General features: G+C 30.1%; 2 protein-coding genes across 3 annotated transcripts in view; one reads left to right on the forward strand and one right to left on the reverse strand.

Annotated features, from left to right (window-relative positions):
- Positions 1-1,702, reverse strand: part of LOC137924174 (methyl-CpG-binding domain protein 4-like) — a 38,031-nt gene extending 36,329 nt beyond the window's left edge. The window contains exon 1 of the mRNA XM_068767534.1: positions 1,565-1,702. The gene's annotated coding sequence lies outside the window, so the exon portion shown is untranslated. The remainder of the gene's footprint in view (positions 1-1,564) is intronic.
- The window catches only part of LOC137924172 (calcium release-activated calcium channel protein 1-like), a 60,671-nt gene that overhangs the window by 21,020 nt on the left and 26,544 nt on the right, over positions 1-13,107 (forward strand). For both annotated transcript variants that reach the window (XM_068767533.1, XM_068767531.1), the window contains exon 2: positions 2,421-2,487. In XM_068767533.1, coding sequence (XP_068623634.1) covers positions 2,443-2,487 — 45 coding nt within the window. In that variant the 5' untranslated portion in view covers positions 2,421-2,442. The remainder of the gene's footprint in view (positions 1-2,420; positions 2,488-13,107) is intronic.

Raw genomic sequence — 13,107 nt, forward strand, 5'->3', positions numbered from 1 at the left:
TAGGTTTCTAGCTAATAACCACCACAATCCCTATTTCTGATACCTGTTCTTACAACCAGAGAAATGCCTTGTTTGCTTTTATATCTACTAAGGAAGGAATCTTTAATCATCTGTGAGATTCTTTAATACATATCTTTAAAATCAAGAATTATGTAAGAACCAGTGTTGTGTTATTATATTCGATAACAAAATGACCTCTAGACTTGTAGATGTGCAATAGCGTCCAACATGAGACACAATACAAACATTGTTTTAAAAAAATCTTACATAATTATTATTGACCTAAAAACCATTTAAAACATCTTTTCTTATACATACATACATGATTCTAGTATAATAATAGTACAGTGTAAACAATAAGAAGGCCCTTTGTACTTTTACTTAGATATTTATATATTTTATAATGTGTCTAATAAAGAGTATTAAACAAATAAATATACAACTAAATTTTAAAATTAATTGTTTAATTTTTACATGTTTTCTTTCAAATTCTCCAAAGAATCAATTAGAATGAATCATGCATCATTCTACAAGATTTTCAAAAGTCAGATGAGTCAATGAAAGCACCACATCTATGCAAGTTACTGAACTAATGAACCATACTATTATTTTATGTCTTAAGGCTGTGAGAGAAAACATATTCAATAGAAATTTTTTTCATATTTTAACTAACTCAACATAATGGTCATCATTAACCATTGTAAGAAAATTCTGCTTGACTATTTATCCTCTTTTTTTATCTCGCCTAACTTACAAGAATGGCTAATAAAAGATAGGCTTTTATGTTTACTTAGAGTAACATGTGTCCTTTTTATTACTATTACTATTGTATACACAAGCTCAATGTATTGAAAAAATATTTACCCAAAAAAAATTGCAAATGTTTCTTTATTATTCAACAACTTAGTCTGTGAATTACGACTTAATAATTTAAATTTATTTTAATAATTGCTTCAAACAATGTTTAATTATTACTTAAGTTGTGTTTAACTGAATTAATAAGTTAATTTCCATGTCAATTACATATTTGTATCTGTAAATTTGTAAATAGAATTTAAATAAAAAAGTATCAAGAACTTTATAATAAAAAAATTTAAATCTTGTTGATGCAACTTTATATTAAAATATATATTTAAGTAAATTTAGTATCTATTCAAAACATAGTATTATTAAAGTTTGACAAAAATATAAGAGATGAAATCATCATTTCAGCTGTAGAAGTTATCTTTATACATATAAAATTAAAATCAGAGTGTAAGTCCATCGTTATTATTTGGAATTAGACAAATTAAAAGTTATTTAGGTGAAATCTTAAGCCTTAGAAATAAATTATTTAATTTATTTTTATTACTCTATGTACAGTAAATATGTAATTGATGTTGTCAAAATGATTCCAGGTTTGAAAAATCAATTATTAATGTGTGTACTAAAGCTACGATATTAATTTCGGAATTTTTTTTGTTATAAAAATTTTATTACCAAGCAGGGATTGACGAACAAAATATGTAAAATTTCACAACACAACTAAACGCAAACGTAATGCTTTAACTAAGAAAATACTTACCACCTTCTTTATCACGGATTATTATCAGTAAAACATACACATTCCCAGTGGTACAATAAACTTTGTGTTTATTTTAAAGCTACTAGAAGCAACAATCGTTTTGTAAATTCAAACTTCTGCACAAAACGACTCATTTAAATTCGCTCAAACCGTGACAGCTGACATTAGTTGACATGTTTTGTAAACAAAACTGACATTTAAGATGTGGAAGTGATAACGATGGCTGGCATAAGGCTGACATAAGGCTAAACTATACATTATTATACAGTAAATGAAGCCCATAGAAAATATATAGAAATTTAAATAGAAGTTACATAGAATTTTAACACTATTCTCACGGCTAAATTTCAATAAATATTATGATTACAACAAAGATTATACTGTTACTATTGGTATTAAAGGCAACATGTAAAAAATTGTTAAGAGATATTTTGTCTTTACATTTTATTTATATTAGCAGGAAGTTAGGTGTTTACTTTACAATAATAAATACTGCTCTTATTCCACTTCATTTTTAAAAGTTACTTAGAACTATGAAGATCAAAGCTATGTACTGCACCGGATCTGTGTTCATCATTGAGATATATGACGTTAGTATTATTAGTCTCGTAATTTCTATATTTCAAAAAAAAACATTTATGTTTGCACTCTACGTTAGATGCTGCCATGATAACTTCCAATTAGTTTTCTTAACGAATAAGATATGACATGAGACATCTTACTACCAAAAAATTCTAATTACTTTCATTTTTGATGTTTTACGTTTGTAGTTTATTTATAATACATAGTTATTAAGAAAATTTTAAAATATTGTTTATTTATCTAGGTTATTTTTTTATTTTTTCTTTCTTTTCAGATAAAACTGATATGATCAAAAAATGATTTTTCTACCCTGCAACAACATGTTGGATATACCTGATAATGTAAGTATCGTTTTTATTTCCACGAAGTCCATAACCTGGAATTGCCATAGTGTTTAATATTAGATTTGGAGAGAAGAGAGTAAACTTTCTCTATCACTATGGTACATAACCTTTTTTTCGCAACGCCATATTAAAACTGGGCCCTTTATCACAAAAATAAATGAATTAAAAATAGGTAAAAACTCCTTAGGTTTTTAACTATAATATTACAAAACATGTTGAATTAAACAACTATGACCACATCCATTACTAATACACTAACATTGTTTATTTATTTACAAAGGCATGTCAATACCGTAAACATTTATATTCTGTTAACAACAATCATAACATGTCATTTTTAACTAGCATATATATTGATTATTCATATACAAAACATTCATATAAAGTTAATTATTATTATTACATAAGTAAATTATTAATTAAGTATTATTACATAAGTAAATTAACTACAATTATAATTCTATCTAGAATAGCACTTATAGAATATAAATCAGACATGTAGCTGTTACACTTGAAGTTAAATACATATGTTACCTTCCAAATTACGGACAAACAAGTTCGAAGAGAAGAAAGTATAATCGTGTTTTTGACGACAGACTAAATAACGCCTAGAGTACAATAGGATGACGTCAACAAATGTTGCCAGAACGGGCCACTCGTACTGCATCGCCCAACAACAGGAATCCTTCGTGATATTATTTCCGCATGTGTATAAATATCTATGTAATTTTTTCGAAACAAGTATTTCGTAATAGCGTTTCGTCTGGAAGTCGTGTGATTTAATTCTCACAAGTGTTTCATTTCTCTTTAAGAAATAGGTCTGTACAACTAAACTCAAAATTATAATTAGGAATAAAGTCAAATATAAAGATTACTACTTAAATTGTCATTAAGATTATTAATTTTTGTATTTAAACTTACGTTTCGAACACTAATCAATGTCCGTGTACGCTAGTAATTGTTTAATTTAAATTTTCTTAATTACTAAAAAAATTAAAAATAAAATGATAATGGTTCGAAATAAATTAACACTAGATGAGTCAATAACTAAGGTTCGGCTGTCCTTAGGTTGAGTATAACTGGTCTGCCTTCAGGTAGACATTCGTTTTTAGCTAAGGTAAATAGAGTAGGTGTACAGGTCGCCTAGGTTAGAGAACAGCTAATCTGCCCTCTAAGCAAACGATGCATTCTAACACATATATTTAGGTTAAGGACAAAATACCTAACCCTTCCGTAATAAAGCCGATGCTTGGCCGATGCCAAGCCACACGATTTCATCTACCACTATCGAAGTTGCTAGATTATTGCACGAAAGAAATCAAGAAGCCTTTAAAGTCACAGTTATAAGTCACTTGCAATCATTACTACATTCATCACCACTCATCATTTCAGCTGTGGGATATCCACAGCTGGACATGGGACTAGCCCATAGATTTTCAGCAAGACCGGTTGGCCTGCATCTGGCGGCTTCCGACAACAACCTATCCGTGTTTTATGATATAAAAAACTTTCAAAAGAAGAGTACATATGTTACATCTAAAGAACAGCGCGCAATAAAATCAACAGTTCATAGAACTCTCTTATAAATTACACATTTGCTCAAACGTTAGCACCAAACAGTGCAGTTTACGAAATTATAAAACACAAAAGAGAAATCAGATGTCGATGTAGGTCATACAAACAAACAGGTGACTGCCGAGCTGAATGTACGTTAGAAGCAGCGTTATCTTCAAAGTTCAAACATTAACTCAAGCGTTTATCGTATCTCTTAATTGTACCTACAAACCTTTGACAAGGGTTGACAAAATAGGAAATAAACTGATATAAAACATTACTTGCATTATAACTTAAAACAAAAAAGAATGGTGGTAAAAATGTATGAATAGATATGTGTAAATAAAATATGTGTTAAAAATATGATATGCTTACATAAACATTACCGATTTTCTCAAGAATTGTATATAATGTTTAAAAACCAGAAACTTTTTACACGTAAGACTCGACTTCTTCGTGTTAGTAAATATTTTTATGGGTGATGTATACGCTTTCACAACAGTATCCTAGACAATGTTTAGAGAGCTCCTGGACTTTCCAAAATAGTCAAAAACGAAAGAGTCACATCAGATGGGCAATTAAACTACTGGACCTAACAAATTAATAATTACTGGAGCTATCTAAACATACCATCTTATATCACGAATTCAAAGCGCAATGATAACACTCTACGAAAATTGCAATTAATACTAAAAACTCTACTGAAAATTGGTCAGGTCAAACTACTATTCTTAGCATTAGCTTTATTTCTTAGCATACAATCTGAATAATTTCATTTGAATTAGACTTGGCTAAGATCGCCGAAAGACGCTTGATGCAGGTCACTTCAAAAAAGTCTTATTTTAAGTCTATGGAGAAGACATATACAACTGTGAACGTCTTGATGAACTGAAATGATGACTTGCTTCTACCACAAAACATATTTAATCCACATTTTATTATGTCTAAAATATTAATTTTTACACTGTTTCTCTTCTTTAGTATGTTAATTATTGAAGAATTGTGAATTTGCACAGATAACTATTAAATGATCCTTCACACACGATAACGTCAACATTAACACAACTAAGATCAACTAATTTACTAAACCAAACTCCTACGTATCTATAAATATCTCCTATATCCATAGATGATACATCCCGAATCCCAATGATATCTACTTCAAATTTGGCTATGGATTTTAGATTAATCAATAGCTATAAACAAATCGAGGAGAATTTCTTTATTATATAAGTTTAATTACTCCATTGTATTCAAGCACCGTGTTAATTTATCTCAACCCTGTAACTAACTAAGCATTAAGAATTATATACGCGCGTATTGGTTAGGCGCGCAAAACATTAGTATAGCACGAAAACCAATTCCTTGTAGACGATTCAGAATTCCTATTAGATATGATTGTCTCGATACACTTAAATTTTTCCAACACGTGATAATGGCCATAACATAGTGTCTTACGATTCATCTGACCGTGAATTTATAATTAGCTGGAAGTGAATAGTGACAGTTTCGTGGAAAAACAAAAAGGTGAGAAAAGACTAATTCGTTTAGAGTACAATACCGGTCATTCTTATTTTAAATGTGTCTTGAATTTATGGAGCATTTTGCATTTACATCACTTAAAGCATTAAATAAATTATCTTTAACATTTGGTTATATCATAAGTTTTTTAGAGAATAAATCAATTTCTTCGCTACTTTTTCTATTCCTGTACGTAGTAAGTATTTCGAGCTTTTATGTGTAAGTAACATAAATGCTAAGTTATTCAAGTAAAAATAGTCCCTGAGTTCCATTCATAGCTAACTAAGCACGCGCGGTTAGAACGAACCAGAAATAGTGTTGTAAATTTTGAGAAACGACGGATAATTTATACCCTACTTAAACCTTACTTTTTACTTAACATTACTTATTACTTAACATTATTATTGGGGAGTAGTAGTCAAATAACAATGTTATAATTATGTAGGGGCGAACCAATAGACATTCCTTTTTTGTTTAATTATTTATTATCTCAGGTCATTTTACTAAAGGCTTATTTTATACGATTTGTCATTTTATTTTTACGATAGCACACTTTTAATGTCTTATATTTAAAATTTAGGCATATATTATTACATACAATTTAACATTAAATTAAACATTTCTACCAGGGATAGCCAGTATACGGTTCGCGAACCACTTGCTGCTTTTTGAAGGACCTTTAGTCGCTCTCGATAAATGTACCTGAGTTTCTTTTTTATTTATGTGCTACTTTTTTTCCAAAAAATATTGTCTTTTCCTGTGTCTAAATGTGTTTTAATGTAAAGTCAACAAATATGAATATTAATAGACTAAGTGCAACAGTGTTTAGTGACGAATACACATATTTTGTTCTTTTATTTACGTTTTCAATAAATACATTTTCTTTAAGCAAATTAATACCTTTTTGCAAACTTTTAAAAAACTTATATAAATGCGGCTCAGGAGATATTTTAAATTTTAAAAAATGTTATTTATTTTTTTATTATTATTATAAGACTTGTACATAAGTCGATTACCTTATATCGGAATATTTACATTTCATTATAAATATTCTTAAAATTACAAAAATATCACCTGTTATGAAAATCGTTGTCTATTTTTATTGACATTTTTTAGTATTTTGTGTAAAAAATGAAGTTTTTTCGCATTTTTTTTTGGTGTCATATTATTTTTAATTCCATTATGTCATATAGATTAAAGATCTGAAATCAAGTACTTCTATTAGTATTGCAACGGTTTTGTACATACATATTTTATTTTAGGACACTATTATAGAATTAAGTAAGAATATGACACAAATAATATGTTATTATTATAGGTTAACAATAATGACGCACAAATGATGAATATAAAAAATAAAAATAAACAACGGCTAAATTTCATCTCAAAAAATTAAAAAATGATTTATAGGTCTGGCTGTACGCGTATATAATAAAGTTTCACAAGATGACTTAGAACTTTCTTTTCTTAGTTTTAATTTTAAAAGTAAAGGTATATTATTAATTAAATCTTACTATAGATTTCAAGAGTTTCTTGTTTGTTTAGTTGATCGAAACATTTGGAACTTGGTTCGTGATTGATATAACAATGTGCACATGCAAAATTGTTAAATCTCATTTAAATGAGCAACGGTATAGTTACTTACTGGCTCTTTTAACAGATTAACCTTCCAAGCCAGTTCCTTGAAACGTTAAAATGATTGACGATTCAAAAGCGCATGTAAGTGCCAGATTGAATAAAGATATTTTGAAAAAAAAAATTGTGTACATATTCACAGGTAATAAAAAATACAGAAAATATGAGCACAAGGGTCATGTGAAGCTAATTCCTATAAAGTCAGTCCATACTTAAAATTAAGGTTAATAAAATATCACATACCACAATTTTTCAAATACAAAATTTCATAAGTGAAATATATCATTTTTTTTAAATAACTAGAATTAAAAAGAAATAGTTGTGATGTTACATTAAAGTGTAAAAGATTATACGTAGTTTATGGTACGAGTACTTGCTAAAGAATATGTTAGTGAATCAGTGGTCTGAGTGATATAGTAGCTAATTACATACACTTAAAGCATGTATACTTTGGCAAATGCATTTTCTTATCTACAAATGTTCACGCCGGTGACAGATACAAAACAAATGGTTCGCCTTTGTTTTATACTATTTAAATTTGTTTAACATTTGATTGATGTCATTGCGACTTGATAAAACTGTTTAACTTTTACAACAATACTTCTCTCATTGTTTTTAAAACATTGTGAAAAACTTTTATTGACTTAATTTATACAGTTTAAATATTGCGTTCCGAGTTGTCTTCTGTGCTAGATGTAAACCTGTGTTACAAAAAAGAATGAAATCCTTTCTTGATACCAGTTTCAAAATCGTCTTTGTCGTCGTTTCAGACCATAGACGCCCATTACAATGCATGGACCTCCTTCAAATATATCTATGGGGGATAAACCATAATCGCCACGCTTGGTAGATGGTTTGGCGATCGTAGTTTACCAAACTATGTTAACCAGAGGACACTACCGCGTATTCTCTGAAAACTTATTTATAAGCAGTGAGAATCCTGTATTGGTAAATTCATTTACAAAGTATTAATGTATCCCGGGAATTGAACCCGCGCTCTACGAATGCAAGTCACAGTCCTATACTGTTGGACTACCACAGCGTAGTACAAAATATAATAATAAGATATCTCTCATATTTAACAAAACGTAAACACGACATTTTGTCGACACTATAATAGAAAAATATTTTTTTAGAATTAGTTTCTTATATCTTTAACGAAAGTTCTTTTATCGAAAATATTATAAAATACAGACAAGCTAATGAAAGACGCTATAGAAAGACGTAACTGAAATTGGATAAAATATATTGAATAAAAACTGTTGGTCTTGTCATTTATGGTATGAATATAATTAAAATGTTTAAACAGATGGTTACAAAATATGTTTTATTTATATGATTCTTTATTCAAAAGCTAACTTTGTTCCCAAGCGGTATCTTAAAGTTTGAATACCGAAAAAATAACAAAAACGTACTGTATGCACTCAAAGCATGCCTCTATTAAATTAATAATACAAGATTCTTTATAGGTATAATTATTTAGCGCAAAATATGTAACATGGTCACACAATATGTACTCTTAAAATGATGTATTTCTGAGGGAACATGATGATCGTTAGCTGATAGACACTCACTGCAAGGCAAAAGCCTATTCTAAATGACGATGAAGATCTTGAGCTGTATCGCATCTAGACTTCCCGCGACCTTGACTATGTCAGCAGTCCATCTTATTGGGGGCCTACCCACCCCTGCGTCTACCGAAACTTGGTAACCGTACAAAAACTTTCGGCCCAAAAGGTAGTCAGTCGCACAAGCGATACGCCTCGCCTACACTAACTTCATACGAAGAATTCTTTGAGCCACGTCTGTGGCTTAGATTCTTTTGCGAATCTTCTTATATCTGGTTCGATTTCAGAGCGAAGCTTCCAGATGTTAATTTAGTACATAATATTAAATTTTGACGGTTTGAGACTTGCTAGAAGAAGCGTCGATTTTCCCGAATAATTTAGCCTATTTAACACTGAAACGTATTTTATAATAATAAGTCAAAAATATGTTGTCGTAATTTGTAGATGTTTTTAATAAACGCGTTAATTAATTTCATGGTCATTTTTAACAAAAACTGTTCTGTTTATATAATACAACGTTAGTTATATTATGTGCAAAAATTAGTATCTATAGCATAAGTGAGAATTTTAAGAAACGATCATAATAAATAAAGAAATGCGTCATCGTTTATCCGTATGGGATCCGGCCACGATTACAAAATGGAATCAATTCCGTTGTCATGTCGAATTAGGAACTAAATTGTAAGTAGTTAATTAGAATTTCCTTTGTATTACAACTTGTTGTTTATTACTTTTGTCTTTACATATAACTTTGTTAGTGGTATTCTATTTTTCCATAGCCAAAGCAATTGAGATTTAAAAATAATTCTAATTTTCTTGCTCTGTAACGAACTTATCAACAGAAAATGTATAAGTTAAGAAGCAGTTATTTTAATTTCGTTTGATAAATAAAATGGGCTCTCTCGAGCACCCTGGAGGTTAGACGCTACACGCTTACTTAGTTCTCCTAAAATAAAAAGTATAATACTATTTAAATCTTATTATAACTTTCAAGAGTTTTTAGTTGATCAAATTGTACGGAACTAGTTTAGTAGACTCATTTACATGGTTAATAATATAATGTATACATTAAAACATGTTAAATTTCATCACAAAAGAACAATTGATGAGTTTCTGGTCTGCTCTTTTCAGTTGATCACCATTCTCATTGATTAATTTACACACGGAGTGACTACACTGACCTTATTATAATGCTAAAAATAATTAAAGTTTTAAAAGTGTAAGTAAACGCATGAAATAAAATGTTTTGAATTTAATTGACAGCCTAAGCCGAGGTCCCATATCAAAGGCCTTGCGCCAGGTCACTCCATGGAGAGTTTTCCCAAGCAAACTAAAAGCTTAGCAGTCCAGGATTGAAAATCGTTTGTAGCGATCCGCGCCTACCCTTCCCAGGATTTTGCTACCATAAAATGTGGTCAAATCTACGTGTCCCCTGCATTTTGTCCCCTCAATTGGCAAGTTCTAGTAGTAGTAGTAGTAAAACTGGCAAGTTCTAGTAACAACCAATTCTGAGTGTTAAAAGCCTTAAATAACTGTACGCTTCGTGCCAAATGTCTAATCTTAAACGAACGTTTTTTCTCGTTCGGAACATTCATTTTAAAAAAAAGTTGATATTCATGTTAAGAAATATAAACTATTGTCCTAGTCGGAAACCTTCAACGTTTATTATTAAGGTCTTTTAAATAAAAAATAAAATGCTCTTCTAACGTATTAGGGATGTTACTAATGAAGTTTATTGTGATCTCTTCTTATATTAGGGCTCTTTTGGAACACTCGCAGCTTTAATATTTCAATATAAGCCTGTTCAATCTATTCTTAGTTTCTATCAAATTGGCTTCTTCTAGCATTGTTTCCATGACGAACACATGTATTCAATGTAAATGATGCAATGTCGATAATAATATGAACAAATAAATGCGTATATATTGTGAATATAACTGTGATCCTAGCACCTGCTGTTTATTAGCCGCCTTTAGTTGTTGAAATACAATAGGCCAGCAAGGCAATCCATTTTAAATTCTATGTATAATTTCGAACCTAACTGATCCGATATTATGGTGGTATAGTGGAAACTAATTATTCTAATAATGTCGAATTCCCGCCAGGCAACTTAAGAGTCGATAGTAACCATAATCGACAAATAGAAAAGCTCCAGAGCTCCAGAGTCATTGTGGATATTTGATGTAATTTCTATATAATATAACAAAAGGCGGCCATCGTAACCATTTCAGTACCACGTCCACTGCTGGATATAGGTCTCCCCTATAAATATCTAATAAGACCAGTTGAAAGCGGTCAGCAACCAGCGTCTTCTGACAACCTTCATGAGGCCGTCTGTCTAACTGGGTGAACTGGGTATATTATATACATATATATATATATTCCTTAAAATGGAATCCAAAGTGAAATAACTTCTCTCACTTGTTTGTAAATAATTAAATACGATGAGATCATTGGCTTAGTAAAAGACCGCTTCCAATGAAATATTTATAACTTAAAATGTAATCGTTTTTATTAACTTCAATAAAGATATTTTCCTTGAAAAAGACATATTGTATCACGCAGCTTAATTATACGCGTTGGATGTCTTTGAATATGTTTTTATTGCGATGTACGTTCTGATTATTACTGTTTATGGCCTTTTAAGTTTACACGTTATTCCTTACACGAAAACATTTAAAAAATGTATAGTTTATAAAGATTTGTGAACATGGTGCTCATTTATGATAAGACAAGTAAACATCATCATCATAATTTCAGCTGTAGGACGTTCATAGCCAGGCTTAGACCTCCCTATTAAATTTTCAATAGGCCCTCCTGCAGCGTCTTCCTTAACAAGGACATTTGTACACCTTGTGGATGGACATCCTGCGCTGTGCTTTCCGGTCTGTGGTCTTTACTCCAGAATCTTAAGGCCTAGCAGAAAATTTTCTTCAGGTTGCAAATCTTATAGACAATGTCGGTTACGTTCCAGTAGTATGAGATATCGTATGACAATAACACACACTTAATTAAAATAATTAAAGAATTACAAATCACAATCATATATAAGTAAATATTAGTGATACAAAACTATTTTTCTACAAGTCTTTTTAACACAGCTGTGCTTATTATAAACATAACAATTTACGTAATTACTGAAAGGCCCCAAATATTATATTTAATAAGCAGACGTCACCAAACATGACAAATCTCCGTTTTTCCTAAAACATACATAGTTTAGGAGGGGTTTATTTTTACTAAAACAATTATATTACTTCATCAAATTTAAAATTCATTGACAATGACGTCAAAATGTCACTTCTGTCATGTGTTTGTCGGCCAACTTCCGTCGTTTAAATGGCTGTCGGAATAATGTCAGAGAACCTAAAAAATATGTTACGACGAGACAGGAAAACCAAGCATCAGATAATTTGAACAAGGGATTTCCATCCTTTTTGGCATCAGATTGTAAGTTCCCTTCTGTTTTAATATTCAGAACATGTCACGGGTAATTTTAAGATCAATGTACTGTAATTCTATATAACAATATTTTTCCCGCTATTAAAGTGAAATAAAATCGGCAAGGAATATACAACTCCCAAGTGACCATAGCCACTAATAGCCTATTGTCCATAAAGAGGTAATAGATTTGAAATATTTATGGTTGTTCAACACAAGACAAAAGATAAATTGATTGATAAATGTCTTAATATTCTATTAAAGAATACGCTATTACATATATGACTTATGATCTTATTGTGATAGAGAAGTTATTTATTTCTATGGCGCTTAACAAAGTAATAATTTACAAAGTAAAAGGTTTTCATATGCTTAAATATTATATCTGTATAAATTATCCTTTTCATGTACAATTAAAACAAAAAATTAAGTCCTTCTTTGTTCTTTGGATGAAGTTTTGATTTCCTCATCTGCATTTTTTTAGCGAGAACAAATTACGTAAAAATTAGTAATCATATGAAGAAAGGTGGAGATTGTGAGAGATGACAGAGGCTGGTAGACAGAGTCTCAGTTCTTCTAATTTATCAATCTCGGTTAATATACAGCGTAATTGGTAATGGCTGTAAAAGCTTTTTTTAATCACTGCATAAAACGATCACTAAAAGTCCATTGGAACGTAACAGGCCAGATGTAAACAATGATTAATTTTAATTTGTAGTAATCCGCTTTTTCTTACTCTATATAAAAGCCAAGTAATAATTGTAAGCATATGAACTATTCATTCACCGTTTTACACCTATAACCAATCACACTATATAAATTAGTCGATATAAAATACAGTAGCAATCGACTACCGAAAAACGGAGTTACTTTATCAGCAAGGGAAAATTTGACAGTT

This window comes from Battus philenor, unplaced genomic scaffold (assembly GCF_028537555.1).
Source record: "Battus philenor isolate CCGP_79_NKW_IND1 unplaced genomic scaffold, ilBatPhil1.0.hap1 SCAF_23, whole genome shotgun sequence".
NCBI lineage: Eukaryota > Metazoa > Arthropoda > Insecta > Lepidoptera > Papilionidae > Battus > Battus philenor.